This window comes from Emydura macquarii, unplaced genomic scaffold, assembly GCF_026122565.2.
Source record: "Emydura macquarii macquarii isolate MOO-44397 ecotype Brisbane River unplaced genomic scaffold, CSIRO-AGI_Emac_v2 contig_2531, whole genome shotgun sequence".
Taxonomy (NCBI): Eukaryota; Metazoa; Chordata; order Testudines; family Chelidae; genus Emydura; species Emydura macquarii.
The window spans coordinates 9,402,892-9,422,582 of record NW_027132668.1 but is presented as its reverse complement, the minus strand read 5'-3'; the positions used below and the strand labels follow the sequence as shown (position 1 = coordinate 9,422,582).

General features: G+C 41.4%; 1 protein-coding gene across 5 annotated transcripts in view; it reads left to right on the top strand.

Moving 5' to 3' along the window:
* The window catches only part of ARHGEF7 (Rho guanine nucleotide exchange factor 7), a 171,933-nt gene that overhangs the window by 38,669 nt on the left and 113,573 nt on the right, over positions 1-19,691 (top strand). For all 5 annotated transcript variants that reach the window (XM_067563686.1, XM_067563681.1, XM_067563683.1 and 2 more), the window contains exons 3-4: positions 15,619-15,703; positions 19,166-19,296. In XM_067563686.1, the coding sequence (XP_067419787.1) occupies positions 15,619-15,703; positions 19,166-19,296 (216 nt within the window). The remainder of the gene's footprint in view (positions 1-15,618; positions 15,704-19,165; positions 19,297-19,691) is intronic.

Here is a 19,691-nt window from a genome sequence, read left to right as displayed (position 1 = left end):
TCGTTTTTATTAATAGATTGGAAGAGGAGAACAAGCATTCCTGCTTTTTCAACTCCCAGTTGATTTCTAAACTTTGAATGAACTAGTCAGTGAACTGAATAGTTGAATAAACTGAAAGGAAGGAAACATTCTCTCTGCACTTGCAGGAGAAGCTACTGCTGTCAAAAGCTGGTTTAGCACTTCAACAAACTCTGGTTCCAGATGCATTGCCAGTTGTGATGCTTCTTGGGGCACCCAGGACTGAGAGTCACCTTGTTGCTACCACCCTCTAGTGTGAGGGGGTTTTCCCGGTGTCAGCTGAGTGTTAGCTCACTAACACAAACAGCCACTGAAGCACTCCTCTGGGTTATCTCAGCGCTGCCTTTTCCCTGCAGGTTAACAGCAGATGCATTCCAGGCCTGGAATCCCTTCAAAGTGTCCCCTTGTGATTTCCAGCTCCCAATCACTGGATCCCACAGAAATTCCAGATCCACTGTTCTCAAAAATCCCAGTTTTACATTAAACCACCACTCCTGTATCACCCCCAGCCCTTGAGTTCAGTTATAGTAAAACAAAATAAACTTATTCAAGAAGGAATGGAGATTGAAATAGAACCAAATGTGAGTGATGGATACAAATGGTTACATACAAAACAAAATTATTAAACGTGAACTAGGGCCTACAAGTATGAATAGTTTCCATCCCTATCTAATAAAGTATATTCTCACCCCGAAGTTCAGTCTTTTGCAGCGCTTGCTCACCCCAAGGAGCAGACCCAGAATTTCAAGAAGCACCCCATACTCATCAAAGTACCTCCTCAGTGAATGAATCTAGAGCAGGGATTCTCAAACTTTTTTTTGCTGGGGCCCTCCTTGCAAATATTTCAGGCTGTCACAACCCCCTCAAAAAAGGGACCCCCCCCCACATGCTTTGCCATTGTTACTGGCATGCATGGGGGCTGACCACTTGTGACCGCCCCCTCCCCCCCCCCCATAATAACCTTGTGACCCCATGCGAGGTCATGACCCGCAGGTTGAGAACGCCTGATCTAGAGTGTCTTTCTCCACCCTGTGTTACATTGAAATAGTTTTTTGTCTTTTATTCACGGACAGGGCAATCCTCTCACTATTAGGTCATCTTCATTTTCAAGTGGTGTGGTTTTCCAATGAGTTTTATGGGTTGGTGCAAAGATAGACAGTTGAGCAATCCATTAGATAATTGGCTAGCTAGGGAAGGGTGACAGCTCCCTCCCGCTTGAATGGATGATCACCAAGACATATTCCCTGGTGACTCAGCTTTGCTGCAAGACCATAAGGGCATAATTTTCAATATGGTTACATTATTCCTTAAATATTACCCACCCCCACACACCTCACAATGAGTGAGTATTGATAAGTTACAACCTTTCGGTAGAGAGCTCACATGCTGCCCTTTGAGGATAAGTACCATGAAAGTGGTGTAGTGAGTTTGTCAGGTCTAAGACAGGAGTTGATTGGAAAGAACAGTGACCCCTTTGCCAGTTGCCACCATGGTCACACCAGTGACTTCCACTAGTTCAATGGTTTGACTTTCTTTAAAGCTTGGCGGCAAACGTACTGCTTAATATTATTTTTATTTAATTTAAATTTTAATAAATTATAATAATTTTAGGCCTAACATAAATTGCCAATTTTAATTTTAAGTAGGTTTATGTTTTAAAGATATATCTGTATTTAATTTAAATTTCTTAAATCAGATTTTTATTTGTATTTATTTATTTAAATCATTCATTTTTATCCACCCTGTGGTTGGGGAAGGCTTTAGCAGAAGATTTTCAGATGGCTTAAAAAAAAACCCAAACAAATTTTTCACTTCACCACCTCTTGAATTTTTGTTTAGTGTGTGCCAGTATGTACACTGTCTATATTTGTATTGCCTACTACTGTAGATTTCTTACAGATGTATTACTAAATATTGGAATTAAAACTGATTAGGTTTTGCAATGCCTTAATGTAATGAAATTTTACCTCTGAAGAGCTGGATTTATATCTGGGTTAGATTTTATTCTAGTCCCTTCATCTGATGTTTACACACATGAAACAATTTTACATTTTAATACTTGTATTTTTTAGCTATTAAACCATATGGCACTCCTACGCTGAAGCTGTCTGGCCATCCAATGACATGTAGCTCCTCTCTTTTTCTTTTATCTCATGATTTTCAGCGTTTTGCAGTGAATTGGCAGATGTGGGTGGGGGTAGGGGGGGTAATGTTCTTCATGCCATATCCCAGCAAGTTGTCATCGCCTTTTTTCCCCCTCTCTCTGTTCCTGCTGTCTTGATTCCCCTTTTTCCTTGTCTGTCTGCCTCTTCCTCCCCCACTTCTGTGCTGCTCACAAGGTTATGTGGTATTCAAAGGCCTGGTCTATACTGTTGGCGGCCGTTGATGGGAGATACGCAAGCTACATAGTGTAGCTTGCGTCTCTCCTGTCAGTTTACTAACTTTCACTTACCGTGGTGTCTCCACAGTGCTGGGCCGATGGAAAATGCCCTCCATTCGATGCAGCCTTATGTTTTTTGCGGGGGAGGATTTAGGGCCACGACTGGAAATCACTTGTGGGATCGATGGAACGGTTCTCCATTGCCTGCTGAGTCGATCCCATGGAATCGATCATGCAGTGCCGGCGCAGCCCCGGCAGTGTAGATACACCCCACAGTGGGAGCTGTCACTGCTGGCTAAATGAGGCCAAGTTACATGTGCTTTCTCAAAGGCTGATCTAGGTGTTAGGGGAATAAAGAGAAGCTTGGGTAGAGGGGCTTCTGCCTTAGGCTACTGTCTTGCACATGTGGTCTTCCTCCAAGGCACGCTGCGTTAGTGGCATCTGTAGGAGCAGAGGAAGAACAAGTGGCTTTCAGGGAGCTACCATTTCAGCTGGTCAAAAAAAAAAGGGGAGGTGATCCAAATTTTTTGGGCTGGGGGGGTGAAAGGGAGACTTTTCTTGGTGATTTTTTTTTTTTTTTTTTTTTTTAATAAATGTCACCATTTTCAAACTTCGAGGGGTTTTTCCCACCAGCTTCAGTCTAGCTGCTGCCATGCATCTGTGACTGAAACCATGTTTGCAATGGGTCAAGAAGATGTGGAGTGGCACACCCTGGGGTCATAGAGCTTTTGCCCATCTGGGGATCAGGCAGCGAAACAGTGTGTTACTCTCTATCCTACTTTAGGGTTGGGTTATCCAATGTTCTCTTAATCCTCCACCCCATGAAAGGCCCTGGATCTGTGCCTGCAGGCAGGGCTGGATGCATTGTTCTGTGAAGCTGGAAGCACCTCTCTCTTAGCAGATTAGAAGGTTACTTGAAAGAGAAGCAAGATTCTCAGCACCAGTCTCCTGTTGGTTATGTGTGAAGTACCATACCTACTTCTTCAGAGTTATGGCTCAAACTTTGGATCTTTAAAGTTGCAACACTCTGGGTTACTAATATTCATTGGACTGCCAGTCTGTCCCCTGCCCTTTTTACCCAGTTTTGTTTTAATTTGTGCATCCTTTTTTTTGTGTTTCTTCCACCAGATCATAAGAAAATAAGTCATTTGTCCTTTCATCCCTGGAAAAATATTTCACATTGCCCCCTGTTGTTTTGATACTGAGCTATCTAGTCACATCTTAGAGATTATACTATTTTTCATGGGCTAGTCCCTACATGTATTTCACATGTGGGAACACCTGCACATGATGCACCTGAAATCAGAGATTTCTAGCAAGTAGCATCCATTGATCCATGCCTATGCAGTTGCTGCTTTTTCACATCCAACTGAGGGTATAAGGGGCGGTACAGATGGACATCTTTCCAGTTCCTCTCTTACCAACCTTGGAGTCCACAGATATTTCTGTGCTGCTTTCTTCTTCAAACCTGTAAATATAATGTAAATAGCTTAGAGTTTTTAGTTTTAGTATATTTAATATAATTTATTTTCACCCTGCCTCTGGGAGTCTCTCCCCATGGACGAAGTCTGCGTCCAGGATTTTAAGAACTGCATTTCTTGCGCCTGCTCCTTCTCCATGAGTGACGAGTACCAATGCTGCCTCTATTGTCTGGGAGAGGAGAAAATTTCAGCTATCCAAGTTGGGTGAGTCCTTGTGTACAGGTCCTAAGAACTTAGGCCCATTTAAACCCTCTGAACATGAAGGCAAGGCGCGAAGGAGAAAGGATTCGCTGGTACCCATGTCAGCTTCGATTCATAAGACTAAGAATTAACACCTACCTAAACCTTCTAAAAGCTCCCTATTCGAGTCTTCAGCTGTATCTTCCTTTCTTCGTAAAGATCTGACATCCAGCATGACCGTGCATGGGCCAATTCAGTTGATCCCAACTCCTGGAATGCCTCCAAATTCAGGATAAGCCAAGACCTACACCTCAGTGGAAGATCCCTTCACTCTTCCCTGTCATCACTCTCCTCTTGTTTAGGGTCTGACCCTCCTGAAATGTTGACACGTGAGGAGAAAATCACCTCAAGGAGATGGAAATTCTCCTCAATACATAGGCAAGAGCTTTCACCATCTGGTGCTGACCGCTCTTCTGGTGGAGCAGGAATCGGCTTTCTATTTGGAGGAGGTGGAGGCTCTAGACAATCCTTCACCCCCCATGTAAGGAGGTGAGTTTGGACAGAGACTTGAAGATCTGGGGTCTGTCCTGCACCCATATGAGTACCCAAGGAGCCCATGGTGCCCAATGCTGTGGGGTCCCCCTCAACTGGTCTACTTTATGTATTAGCCCTATTGGGGCCCAAGGGATCCCTACATTAGATGCTCTGGATCCGTCCATGAGTTCCACTGTACCTCTTCTACATGACACCTGCTAGTTCCCATGGGGTATAAGGGAGAGATTGAACTGAATCTGCAGGTATTGACAGGTGTTTCAACATCCTCACCAGATGAGGTAATGGCCTCAACTTTGCCATCCCCACCTGATGAGCACAGGCAATATCAGGAGCTTTTGCAGAGAGTGACAAATGACGTGCAGAGTCCACTAGAGGATATTAAAGACACTCCACATTGGCTCCCTGACATTTTGAAGCGTTCTGTTTCTAGTAGTGTGGTCTCCCCATAAAGAGGTCATCATGGAACCAGACAGGGTAGTTTGGCACACTCCGGCCTCCTGTGCCTTCACCCCAAAAAGGGCCAAGAGGTGCTATTTTGTACCAGCCAAAAGAGTGGAATTTCCCTTCACTCTAATACACAGTTCCCTGGTGGTGCAACGAGCCACGGGGTGGTCTTGGTTGCAGCATCCCAAGACAATACCTTCAGGCAAAGGAATTAAAAGACTTAACCTTCTTGGGAGGAAGGTATTTTCTTCTACAGGTCTTCAGTTCTGAATTGCAAACTACCAAGCTTTGTTAGCAAGCTGTGATTTCAACAATTACTTTAAGATTTTGGACTTCAAGGACAAACTCCCTCAAGAGGACAAGGTCCAATTCCAGGCCCTGATTGAGAAAGGCAAACTGGTGACCAAAACATTCTTTCAAGCCACAGTGGATGCCACTGACACGCATCTAGGGATAGTCACAGGAACAGTCATGAGGCATGAATTATGGTTGCACTCTTGGGGGTTCTCCAGGGAGGTTCAAAATACCATAAAGGACTTGACTTGTCTTTCAAGTCTAATTTATTTAATTAGAAGACTGATGATTCTCAACACTCATTGAAGGACTGTAGACAACCCTGTGCTCCATGGGCATTTACACTTTAGCCCTAAAGAGAAAAACGCCATCAACAGTTGTATGAGCCAAGACTGTCTCACCAACCATTCTACCGACATCACTGATTGAAACCACTGCACAAATGCCAGAGGGTACAAAAGCCTAGATATACAGTTCCCTCTACTTCAACTTCAGTTACTCAATCCCATCTGCTATCCAGAGGTTATTTAAGACAGGACAATAAAGAACTGCCTACCTCTACAAATACTATCCACTACTGCCTTCTCCCCCCCACCCTCCCATTTGGTGGCTGCCTCACCCTCTTTGGCTACAATTGGAGAACATCACAACAGACAAGTGGGTAGTAAAAAATCATCCACCGCAGCTGCTCTGTAGAGTTCCTCATCGCTCTTCAGGCACTACTCTCAAACAGAGATTGTCTGTCTGTCTGTCTGTCTGTCTGTCTGTCTGTCTGTCTGTCTGTCTGTCTGTCAGGTGGCAAATTCTCTCCTCTAAGTGGTTATAGGACAAATGTCACCTGAGCATGAAGGGAAAGGGTTCTACTCCCCATATTTTTATAGTTCCCAAGAAAACTGGAGGATGAAAAGTCGTTCTCAATCTTTGGCCGTTTAAAATTTTTTATTTGCAAGTCAAAATTCTGAATTATTACATTAGCATCAATAATCCCCTCCCTGCGGGAAGGAATTTGGTTTGCGGCTCTCTACATGAATGTCCACATGAAAATAAGTGTCTTTCATCCGTCTTACTGAAGGTTCCTCAGTTTCTTGTAGGATGAAAACACTTCCAGTTCAGAGTATTCTCATGCAGGCTAGCAACAGCACCCATGGTCTTCATGAAGGTCTTCTCAGTAGTGGTGCCCAAATGAGATGTCATGGCTATTAGAGGGACAAGCTTGAAAGTGTCTCTCCCCCTCACCAACAGAAGTTGGTCTAATAAAAGATACTAACTTTCTGGCCTTGTTTCTCTCTCATATCCAGGGACCAACATGGCTATAACTACACTGCATATGTCATGGCTACACAGATTTTTCTGAATCTGGATAACTAACTCTAATGGGTTGCTCCAGTCAGAAGGTCCTGTCAGCAACTCTGTTCTTGCTTCATCTTCTGGCACCTTGGGAATCTGTATCAATGAAGAAAAGTCCACTTTGAGTCCCACAAAGACTATGGACTTCTTATAGGAGCAACCCTAAATGCTGTCTCAGCAAAGGCCTATCTCCCTTGTGGAACGATTACAATCCATGAACAACATGACCTGTTAAGAAAAGTTACTTTTCTTATCAAGAACTACTGTGAGTCTGCCTTTCCCTAATAGTCCACATGGCTTAGTGTACTTATGTAATGCCATTTACCAGGCTTCACCCATGTTGCCTACAGGCCTGGCTTCTGTCCATTTACTTACCACAGAGAGACCACAAACACCAGAGTAACAATTCCCACCAAGGTCATATATTCTCTTGCCTGATGAATGAACCCAGAACAAATACCTGTGGGAGTTCCTTTGTCACAGACACATCTCTTATTGGATGGGGAGTCCACTTGCACAGCCCCACTGTGCAAGGCTCTTGAAATTCCTGGGAGGCCAGAATGCACAGCTGTCTTGTAGAACTGAGCAGTCTCTCTAGCCTGCGGTGCGTTCCTCCCACTTATTTGTTCCCCTCATGTCCAAATAATGTCAGACATCTTGACTGTTTTTTATGTAAACAAACAGTGTGGAGAAAAGTCTCTTCCTCTCTATCTAGAAGCAGTCATGTTATGGAATAGGTACTACATGTCTATGTAGGTACACAGGTGCACAGAATTTGCTAGCGGACAATCTCAGCAGGCATTTCTCTACAGTCCATGAGTGGGAGATGCACAGTTCCATCCTGAAGAAGATCCCCACCCGGTAGAGAACACCATCCTGGGATCTTTTTGAATCTCAGACTAGCAAGAAGTTCACCCTATACTGCTCCAAGCCATGGCTCCAGGGACGATACCTTTCTATTATCCTGGACAAACCATTTCACATATGCCTTTCCTCCCATACCTCTGCTACCACAAGTTCTGCGAAAGATACTCTACATTAAATGTTGGGTCATTCTTATAGGATCCAATCAGTCTGGACAATTCTGGTTTCTGGACCTTCTGTGAATGTTAATCTGTCCTCAACAGCATCTAACCCTCCCCAGATGTACTGACTGAGAAGAATGGCAAGATCCTGACAACCCAACCCATACCCCCTTCACCTCATGAGCTGGTATTTGGATGACCATCAGATCCATAATGCTCATGCTCAAAGGCCATTCAGTCTGTTCACAGTCATAGTAGGGAAGAATCCACCAGAAAATGTTATCTGGCTAAATGGCTGTTTCTCTACTTGGGTGTGATGTAATCAGTCAACTCCAGAATCTGCAGATATTCCAGCTATTTTAGACTGTCTCCTATCCCTGAAAAACTTCAAGGCTTCCATTAATTTCCTGAAAGTCCATCTAGCAGCAAAACAGTACCTTCTACCCTCTAGTGGAAGGACACTCCATTTTTATCACCCAACAACAATTAGATCCTTAAAGGGTCTAGTTAGGACCTTCCTACTCGTGATGAAACTGGCACCACAATGGGACATCAACCAATGGGACTATCAGTACTTAACAGACCACCATTTAGACCACTGGCCACACATACTATGTCCCACCTTTTCACGAAGGTTTCCATTTTAGTTGCCAGAATCACATTGGCCAGAAGAGTGAGTGAACTGGGAGCATTCCTGGCTGATCAACAACACACCATTTTAATTTTTTTTTTTTCCTAAGGAGGTTTTGCTTTCCCGTGAAGTTCATCCCTTAAAGTAACTTTTGAGTTTCACATAAATCAACCTGCCTGTATTCATCCCAAAACTGCATGCTTCCAATAAGAAGAGACTTCACTCGTTGGATGTTAGATGAACTCTAGTAGTATACCTGTAAAGGACAAAATAGATTAGCGACAAATAGCTTTGGTGATTTGCTAAAGCAGAGCGATTGTGAGGTAAGGCATTATCTGCTCAGAGACTCTAACTGGATCTCTAGCTCCATTATTCTGGATTATCGGTTAGTACGTATTCTTCCCCCAGGTGGGGTGAGAGCCCATTCCACCAGAGCACAAACGTCTACAGCAGCTGTTTCAGATGTCCAGTACAAGTACCTATCTGGAGCTCAATCCATACATTCACAAAACATTATGCGTTAGTTCAAACTTCTTTGGCAAATGCAGCTTTTGGGATGGCAATATTACAGGCGTCTATACCAACTCCATCCTCGCATCCCGCTGCTTGATGAGCAGTATTTAAACGTCACCCACTTGTGGAATACAGATAGGGACCAGCACTTGAAGAAACAGATGTTATTTATCTGTAACTGAAGGTTCTTCAAGATATGTGGTCCTTATGTGTATTCCACTGCGTGCCCTTCTTTCCCTCTGATCGCGAATCAGAGGTATTCGAAGCAGAGAGGAACTAGAGATACATGGTCTGCATCATCCCTTCTTCTCCTCATATTCCAAACTGACGGTATAACTGTGTAGGTGCGGACCAGTGGGGACACTGCCTCCTAGAAATCTGATTTCAGGTTCATGGTGCGCATGTGTGGTATACAGATAAGAACCACACATTTCAAAGAACCTCCTATTATAAATAAGTAACCTCCATATCTTACAAGCATGTATACAACCCATTTTTTTTTTTTTTTCAAATTCCGTACCTCACCTCAGCACCTGAAGAAACTTGTATATTAAGCCTTGTCCACTGGATGCAAATATTAATCTCAAACAGTGTACTTGAAATTTGGACATGTGGGTAGGAAAATGGAAGATTGTGTCATCAATTTAATATGGACTAAGCTGTTGGTTTTCCCTGGGAGTTGTATGCTTGTATGTACCAGGCAAGAGTGTATAGCAAGAGCAAAATATTATAAAAGCTTTTTGTGTGGCTCCTGGTATATGTAGCATGTGAACTAGGTTATGATGAAATTAATGTTGAGAATCGAATTCACTTTTTAACAGAGTGGATTGATTGATTTAAATCAAGGTGATTTAAATAATTGATTTAAATCATGTTTTAAATCACCAAGAAAATAATTGATTTAAATCGTTTCCCACTGATACTTCGTCACATATTTCTTAAACATATTTCTTAACCTTTCCTAAGTGTAAATACGGCCCTTTGGGGGGGTTTAAATTTTTGCAGATGTCCCACAACCATAGTCCAGAATTCCCCCAGCATAGTCCAAAAAAGCCCTAGCATCCATCATCATGCTCTCCAGTGCAGCCCTGCTGTCTGTCACCAGATGCCGACTCTCTGGTGCAATACTCTCCTGTCCTTTCTTCTGGAGTGCAAACCTGATCTTCCCAGCAAGAATCCCCACAGCCTCTCTGCTGGGAGCATCCTTCACTATTCCCCTGGGTCCAGCTCTCAGGCCCTGGAAATGTGTCCACTGCTCTCCTGCCTTTAGCCCTCTGACACTCCATTTTAGAGCCAGCAGGCAACTCCCTCTGGTTCTCCTCTTGTCTTCAGCCCTCTGTTCCTGGTTCTGGCTTGGGTATGCCAGCCAGCAAATCCCTCTTTTCAGCTTTCTCCCAGGTCCCAAACATACAGTCTCTTAGTCAATTCCTTCCTTTTCCCAGGGAGAGCCTGCAGAGAACTTGCTACTCTCTTCAGCATTCTCCAGAGAGCTCCTCCAGTCTCCTGACTTTTCCTGATGAACTCTCACCAGATTCTCCCCTCACTGGGTCGATTCTTGACCTTTATAGCCTCTGATGCTGCCCCAGCCTCTTAGTGGGTTAATGGGAGCACCTGTACTGGCACAGGGGAGCTGGACCTAGTTTTACAGGGGCCAGCCACTCTGTGACAGGGACATTATGCCTCTAAACTTAACAGATACTGTAACAGGATGATCTGCCCCTTTAATGTGATGCCAATTTTTAAAAAAGGCTCCAGAGGCGATCCTGGCAATTACAGGCCGGTAAGCCTAACTTCAGTACCAGGCAAATTGGTTGAAACTGTAGTAAAGAACAGAATTATCAGACACATAGATGAATACGATTTGTTGGGGAAGAGTCAACATGGTTTTTATAAAGGGAAATCCTACCTCACCAATCTACTAGAATTATTTGAGGAGGTCAGTAAGCATGTGGGCAAGGATGATCCAGTGGATATAATGTACTTAGATTTTTAGAAAGCCTTTGACAAGGTCTCTCACCAAAGGCTCTTAAGCAAAGTAAGTAGTCATGGGATCAGAGGGAAGGTCCTCTTCTGGAGCAGCGAGTGGTTAAAAGATAGGAATAAATTGGTCAGTTTTCAGAATGGAGAGAGGTAAATAGTGGTGTCCCTGAGGTAACATATTCATGAATGATCTGGAAAAAGAGGTAAAGAGAGAGGTGGCAAAATTTGTAGATGATACAAAACTACTCAAGATAGTGAAGGCCAAAGCAGAATGCGAAGACTTACAAAGGGATCTCACAAAATTTGGTGACTGGGCAAAAAAATGGCAGATGAAATTCAATGTTGATAAATGCAAAGTAATGCACATTGGAAAACAATCCCAACTATACATATAAAATGATGGGGTCTAAATCAGTCTCCTACCTACTCCACCCGAGCCTACAATCCCTTCATTAATTGCATGTCTGCTCCATGATTCGACACTAGAGAGCAGGCCTACTCGAAAGAGATTCAAGAGATACTGCTAAGTAGTAGAAAGCCTTCTACAAAAAGCTACTTCCCTCTCTAAATGGAAGCATTTTTCTGTCTGGTCTCACCAGTATGGAGTATCACTGACCTGTTCTTCAGTTCAATGTATTGTGGACTATTTAAATCTTAGTCAAATTATTCCGTCAGGTGAAAGACCCAGTTCCCCCAGGGGATCTAAACTTAGTATTGCCGAGACTTATGGGTTCCATGTTTGAACCATTGGCTACTTGCTCTCAGCTGCACCTGTCAATGGAGGTGGCATTTTTGGTGACCATTACCTGGGCCAGAAGAGTAGGGGTGCTAAGGGCATTATTGTCAGGGTCTCCGTATAGAGTCCTTTTTTAAGGACCAGGCTTACCTGCATCCTCATCCGATGTTCATCTGAAAGATGGGTGGTTCTTTCCATATCAACCAGGCAATTTATTTGCCCATATTTTACCCAAAGCCACATATGAGCAGGGAGGAACAATGTTTGCATACTTTGGACATGAGGAGAGTCTTAGCATTTTATCTGGACAGACCCAGGCACTTTCCTAAATCCTCCCAGCTGTTCATAGCAGTGGTGGACAGAATAAGAAGTCAGTCAGTCTCCACCCAGATCAGTTCTTCCTGGATTGCATCCTGTGTGTGCATGTGCTGTGACTTGGCTAACATTGCTCCGCCAGACAGTCACAGCTCATTTCATGAGGTCACAATCAGCTCAGCAGCCTTTCTGGCACAAATTCCAATTGCTGACATTTGTAGAATGGCAACCTGGTCCTCTGTCTACATGTTTGCCTCTCACTTTGCTGTGGCTCAAGCTTTCAGAGACTAGTTTTCCAATCTTTTTTGAAATAGACCCCAATTCCACCTCCTGTTCTTACTGCTTGTGAGTCACCAGAAGTGGAATGAACACGTAAAATAGTAAAAATAGTTACTAACCTGTTCCATAACTGTTGTTGGATATGTATTCCACTGGTCCATTTCACGACCCACCTCCTGTCCTTCAGTATCAGCATTCCACCAAGAAGGAATGGGGAGGGTGGGGGTGGCTCCAGCTCCCCCTACTGCCATGCAGCACTAGCACCTAGCCGCGCCACCCAACGGCTACCGCAAAGGGAAAAAGTTTGACGGCCATGCGCTGGGTGCACTGACACTGAAAGTGGAATGGACATATGCAACACATCTCGAATAACAGCAGTTATTGAACAGGTTAATGACTGTTTTTGTCATGGCTAGACAGCCTTTATAAGGGCTTCTTTGCTTCTAGTAAAATTATATATTACTCACAAGCAAAACCTTCCTCTGTCCTCTCATTGTCTGTCTGTCTTCCTGTGAAGTCATGCAGACTAGATGTGCTTCCTAGTTACGGTTTCTAGATGACATTGTGCATGCTGAAATGACCCAATTAAATTGTTCCCAGTATCCCATATAAGTTTCCGCATAACAGGAAACTTAAGGCTTTTATACTTCCTGTAATTCTTGAGTTAAACTAGTTTGGTGCAGAACTTTTTGCTGTAGGAGAATCCACAATGAAGGTGAGCTTAAATATACATATGCTCTTTATTTTAGACTTGTTTTCCAAGCCTTTATCCATATTTTTAAACTGTGTATTTTTTTAAAAAAGAAGTTAATTCTTTATATTTGATTGAATGTCTTTCTGGGTCAAATTCTGCTGGCCTACCTCCGTTGTTTTATGTGGCAGGACAGACAGAGAGAATTCTTGTTCCTTAGTGTATAATGGACTCGTCTTTATGAGCAGAAGACTTAGCTTTTTTTTTTTTTTTTTTTTTTTTTTTTTAAGTAACAAGTTTAGGAAAATTAACGTTGTCACCATTTGTGAACAATTCCCTCCCATCCTTTTATTTTAATTAGTAACTTAATAAACCAATCTTTCCCTTTGGTACCCGGTTATTAAGCATTTCTGATATCTACTTATTGTTAGAGGCCCTAGTCCAGGAAAGGGATCTTGAAGCACAAATTATTCTTGAGCATAGAGTCACATTGAAGTCAGTAGGACTCTATGTGGGAGGAAGGGTCTGCTCCTGTGGATCCTCTTCCAGGATTAGGGCCGTAGTTTCATGTCTCTATTAAACTTTGTAGTTTATTTCCACTTAAAAGCTACCACAGTTTAAACAAATACTTGCAGGAAGTCTGAAGCTTTGTAACTCTCTTGGTACGCTTTATTTTTCCAAATTGGATTCCAAATTAAAACAACAACAAAAAACCACATCAGCAAGTTGATTTTCAGCAGAATATATACGGCCTGTGCTGTCTTCTTAATACTGTGACATGCTGGTGTCCTTTCTTCTTTTCCCCTTTAACTTAAAATGCAACTTTGCCAAAAGGGCAAAATCAACACATTTTCTATTCCATTACTGTACAGGCTAGTAGTGTCTCATTCACTTACATGGTTTATTTAGATTTTGGGTTTTTTTAATACTTTACTTCATGTTTCATAGTTGGCCCCACAGAAGTCTCAACTGGGTGGTACTTGAGAGCCCCTTATTATTTCTTCCAGCTTTAATTAAGCTTAGACGTCCTTTGAATTGTCTCTGGTATGGTGATATTTAAAGAAGAGGTTCTCTGGGATATTGTATACAAGTTGTGCTTGCTTGGAGGACTGTAGTAGTTCGCCTCTGACTAACTGCTTGATTCTGTAGGCATACATATCTCTTGAGCCTTGACTACACAATGAAAATTATCCATTGCTAACAACTGGTGTCAGCAGCCAGTGCTGCTAACTTGGAGCTGAGCACTGTTCAGCTGCAAGTACAGTCAAGGACAAGCTGTGGCTTTGGCACGGTTTCAGAAAACTTATTTATTCACTTATTTTTTAATCTAAGCATCAGTGCAGGTCAGAACATCTTAAATAGAGTGTATCCTTTATAAAATACTTCCTGTATTAGGACGTTGCCTGGTTAACAAAACCTCCCAAATCTTCTCCACCTTTATTAGAAGATCAGCTAAACAACTGACTTGTCAGTCCTATGAATGATCACCTGAGATTGTTTCACTGTGCATGACTTGCATGTCTTCCAACTCCTTAATTCTTCTCTTTCCTCTTCCTCACCTCCCTTGCAAAAATATGGTCTTTTCATTTCCCTTCTATCTGAATGCTCTCTTCAGAGGGACAGACTCTTTTTGACATGCCTGTGGGGTGTGTCTCTTATCAAGAAAATAAACAGGATCTTGTTGACTTAGTAGATAAAAGCTGCTATGCAGCAGGAGACTAAGATTCTCTCCCCGATTTACATTAGACAGAGCAACTATAATAGTGCTGACATTGTTGTCCTCTTTCTGATCTTGCACAGGAGAATTCTAGAACTCCTTTCAACATAAATAGGTTCATGTGCAATATCTGTTTTCTTGAGGTTTTGAATGAGGTTTTTTTTCCATTACCTCAAGCAAATGTTCAGTGTCATTTTTGTCTGCAAATCCAGATGTTTCATGTCCTGACCTAGTTCTGCAAAATTTCAAGTTTTTTTTTTTTTTGTCTACCGAATAATTGTGTTTAATTATGGATTTTGTGAATTTAGATTTCTCTCCAGCAGTTGTTTGAGGTTTTTTAAAAAAACCTTTCTGAATGTGATGTAGCTGCTGTTAGGTTCCATTGATTAGGCTGCTCAGAGCAGAAAACTTCATTGATGCATTGTCTGGGGGCCCATGTCTTCTGTGTCTTATAGAGCATCAAAGGCACCATCGGTGCTTTATGGATATATTGCACAATAGCACTTTTGAGAAAAAGCTGTATTGCATAAAGTGCTTTATGGACTAGTGTGTGTGTGTGTGTGTGTGTGTGTGTGTGTGTGTGTGTGTGTGTGTGTGTGTGTGTGTGTGGTGGGGGCATTTAACAGTACAGTAATCCTATACATCAAATAAGATGGGAAGAATAACTTTTTCTGCTTGAAAACTACAGAGAGAATGTAGGTAGGTAAACTGCAATTTCCAAAGCAAATTTGCCAAAGCTGGACCAGTTCTCCATCATTATAATTAACCTTTGGATATCTTAAGCTCACTCTTCCATATCTCACTATGTCCAAATAGAACTATCTGTACCCCGTCTCTCGTTTAAAGTAAAACAAGAACATGCACACTAATTCTTACGTTGTAGCTCTTTAAAAATATTGTATAAAAATGTGGTAAGAAATGTTTGTACTTGTGTTTTGTTTTCTCATTACTGGTAACTATAGACTTACTTAGCGTTCAGTATTTCTTTCTAAGTGACTGCTGTCCTAATGTTTTTTTCCTATTCCTTTTCAGACTTTTGATGCAAATGATCTGTATCAGGGACAGAACTTCAGCAAGGTTCTCAGCTCCCTAGTTGCTCTAAATAAAGTAACTGCAGGTAAGTAGAATCTGTTCTGCTTTGATGTGTACTGTGGGAAAGATGACCTATGTTGTCATCCTTAAGCAACTCAGATAAATTAATATAATTGACATTTCTAAAAATGCTGCCAGTGGTCATTTTGCAGAGTTGCTCTCTTTCTTGCTTTCTTTCTTCATCTTCCCATGTATTAGTCTTGCATGGTTTTAAAGGTGCTTGTAATGACTTGTCAGAATTCTCTAGTTTGTTTTTAGAGAGAGGCTTCACAGTGAAGTAAATGTGGAGGTTATTAGGGGTAGAACACTTGAATCTTTTTTTTTAAGAGTATCTGATTAGTGTTTTTGCTGCTTTAGATGCTAGAAACATACACATGGATCTAATTCTGCAATCTTCACACACGGGTCAATTTTACTGGTGCGACTAATTCAATTGAAGTAAATGATACCACTCACATGAATAAGGTTTGCAGGATTGGACTAATTTGCCATTGGACTTTTCCCCCTTCCTTATTAAGTTTCTTTCGGATTCTGCATGGAATCCATAACACTGTTTTGTCATGAAAATGTTACAAATTAATCATTAGGCCCGTCATACTAGGTATCAAAGGGAAAGAGAAGATGAGCTTTAAGGGAGAAAGCCTTTATTTAAACACTCCAAAGTTTTAACTGCTGAACATGGCAAAAAGAGCTTTGTATAAATGGATGTCAAGAGAAATCAGCTGTAAATTAATTTTCTTTAGTCTGACAGTAATTCTACAAATGCAATTTCTCATTTTTGTTCTGCTCATTATTATGTTCATGGCATAAACACATAAAAGTTGGATCAAAACATAAATACTGCTGCTAGACAGTAGCAACATAACACTACTCTTATTTCTTAGAAATCAGAATGATAACAGAAGAACCCCATAGCAGAGAGACAAAACAGTCTGCTCCCTAAAACAGAGAGGCACAGTCCACCCCACCTCACTGTAGGCCGGCTGGCTGGCTGTCTGCAGACTGAATCTGAGATCACACATTTCTCTGTAGAGCTCCTTGAGCTTGCAAGCAGGACTAGGGGACACATCCTCTCCCCCAGCTCTTAAAGTGATAGATTGCAGTTCTAACACCATCTTCATTATACCACACTCATCTGTTTCCTTATGAAAGGAAAATTATGTTTTTGTTTATATCAGAAAATATGTTTTTTGCACTGGTTTAGGGGATTAGTAAGAACGTTTAGGACCAGAGCCTCAGGTATAAATTGGCATAGCTCCAATGAAGTCACCAGCTGACCCTCAGTCTAAGTCACAAGTGTAAATGCAGATCATTTGAGTTTCCTTTAAAGTTGCTGCCACCCAATGGCTTTGGTGGTCTGTGTGTGAAATAAGTTGTTGCTCACTGTTTCAAAAGGGAGAACAAAAACTGGATGCTCATCCAAGCTGAACTATCCTTTTACTCTTAGAAGTAGCCAGAGCTATTAAATCTCCCAGGCTGGCTCTTCTTCCAAACAGTTGCTTTTCCTATTTTCATGCGGAGAGTATGTGGAAGGCACTCTAGGCCATTTCTCAGTGGTTAGTCTGGAGGACTTCTGTCATGGTCCCCAATGAGTCCTTAGTAGTAGTAATAATAAAAAATATGTAGCTATTATACAACGCTTTTTAGTAGGCCTCAAAGGAGGTCCGTATCATCCCCATTTTACAGATGAGGAAACTGAGACACTGGGAAGTAAAGTGACTTACCCAAGCTCACCCAGCAAGTCAGTGGCAGAGCTGGGAATAGAACCCAGGTCTTTTGATTCCTAGTCTAGTGCCCTGTCCATTAGGCTGCACTGCCTCTGTTAGAGACTGTAACCGTACAGACCCTTCCAAGAGCACAGTTCCCAGCCTACTCACAGGCACAGGAATATGACTAGAGTACCAGTCATTGAGACAGAGTGCTGCTATGCAAACATGACTCCAAGCCTGTCTATAGCCACAGATGGGATGGGGATCACACTCCAGGCAGAGTCTTATGGTCAAAGACCATATTTCAGGAAGACAGGGGGAACTCTAAGGAGGTAAAGGGAATCAGGGATGGGGGAATGTTGAAGGCATGAAAGCAGAGAGCCAGAGAAGTGACGATATAGGGTGGTGAGATTCTAGACAAATGAGGCAATGTTTATTTATCATATATGCAAATTATAGTATTCCATCAAATCTCCAGATTTCTGCAATTTTTAGCAGAAATTTTTTCAGAAGATTTTAGTGGAAAAATAACTAACACAGAACATTTTTGGAAAATTTTATTTTTTTGGGAAGTTTCCACTAAATCAAAAACGTAGAAATAAAACAAGTCTATTTTTTTCCTTTGGCCTTTCCCTTTTTGAAACAAATTGTTTCTTGCCCCATTTTTTAAAATAAATTTTTTTTTTTTAAGTTTTTTGCAAATTGGAATTTTTTTTAAAGTCATGAATAAAGTAAACACAAAACTGATCAAATTTCAAACTCTGGAAAACCACCGAACAATTTCAAAATTAGGAAAGTTTTTTAAAGAATTATTTTCCTTTTTTGACGGTTCAACTTATAGATATATGTATTCCTTCCTGGTTGACATTGGGGGAACATGGGCAGGGCATTCTGGCATTACCTTTGCTGGCGTTTATTGGATAATACTTTGTAATGGAAAAATAGGAAATTGCAAGCATTTCTGGCTGTCTAAACTAAGATAATTAAAAAATGTAAGAAAATAGAAGCATTATTAGCAAAGCAAATGTTATCCAATATCTTTATAATGCAATATAATATAATACAAGAAACAATTACATTAAAGATATTGTGCAGGTGTACCATACCAGAGCAGAACTGAAATGTTTTCTTACTATATGGTAGTTGCAGATCTAAACAAATGAGAAATACAAACCTTTCTCTCCTCCTAAACTTTGGAATTCATCCCCCACCCTTCCCGACCTCTATAAGAATGTCTATGAATGAAGCTGCTACTGTCACAGGAGATTAAATTAGCCCCTTGCAAGTAACGGGACATGATTGAATTATGGTTCAGATCACCTAAAGTAATATAATGGATATAAATATTTTGCTTAGTTTTTAACTGACATTCTAATTTATCTTGTTCTGTTTGACTAAATACTATAATTTCAGAATGTGTTTTCATAACAGAAAAGGGCTGGGATGAAAAGCTTTTTCCAAAACCTTTGTTTTCTGAAAATAGAGGAAATTAGTCAGATTCTGTTGTCCATGTCCATGACTGACTACATTATGGTTGTGTGGTGTTCCTCTTGCTTCTCCTCTTCTTGATTTTTCTTTTTTAGGATAAGATTTTCAAACTTGTGTGCTTAAGGCTAGACATCTTAATCCACATTTAGGTACATTTGATCTTATTTCTTGTATTCAGAGGTATTGAGCACTCAAATTCCATGGATTTGCTTTAGGTGCCCAGGCTTCACTATGGTGTGTAAAATGTACATAATTTCTGCAGTTCTAGTATTTTGCTGTCATCTTTACAGACATTGGGCTAGGAAGTGATTCCGTATGTGCACGACCCTCATCTCATCGGATAAAATCTTTTGATTCTCTTGGATCCCAGTCTTTGCACAGTAGAACTTCAAAACTCTTTCAGGGACAGTATCGAAGTTTGGTAAGTTCTGATGGAATTTAATCATATTCAAGGTTTTTGGGTTGGGGTTTTTTTTTTTTTTTTTTCCTCCCTGCCAATCTAGATTAAAACAGCATTGCAAGGCAAAATGGATGAATCCAGTTTCACAAGTCCTTGACTACTCTTTTGCATTCCTATAACTGAGGACTCTGAAGTTCTGCTGTGTTGCAGTGGCTTTTTTCGTTCTCTTCTGAGATAGAAGCAGTCTTCTGCATGCTCTCAACTATAAGTGTTTCTGTTGTAATACTAAGCACTTCTGGTTGTATGCATGTGTACAGATTTTTCTTCGATATTTTTAAGTAAAGAAGCACCTCTCAAAAGGGCAAATTTTCCATCTACTCCAGTGGGACTGTACCATCCCAACTATCCAGGGTTCC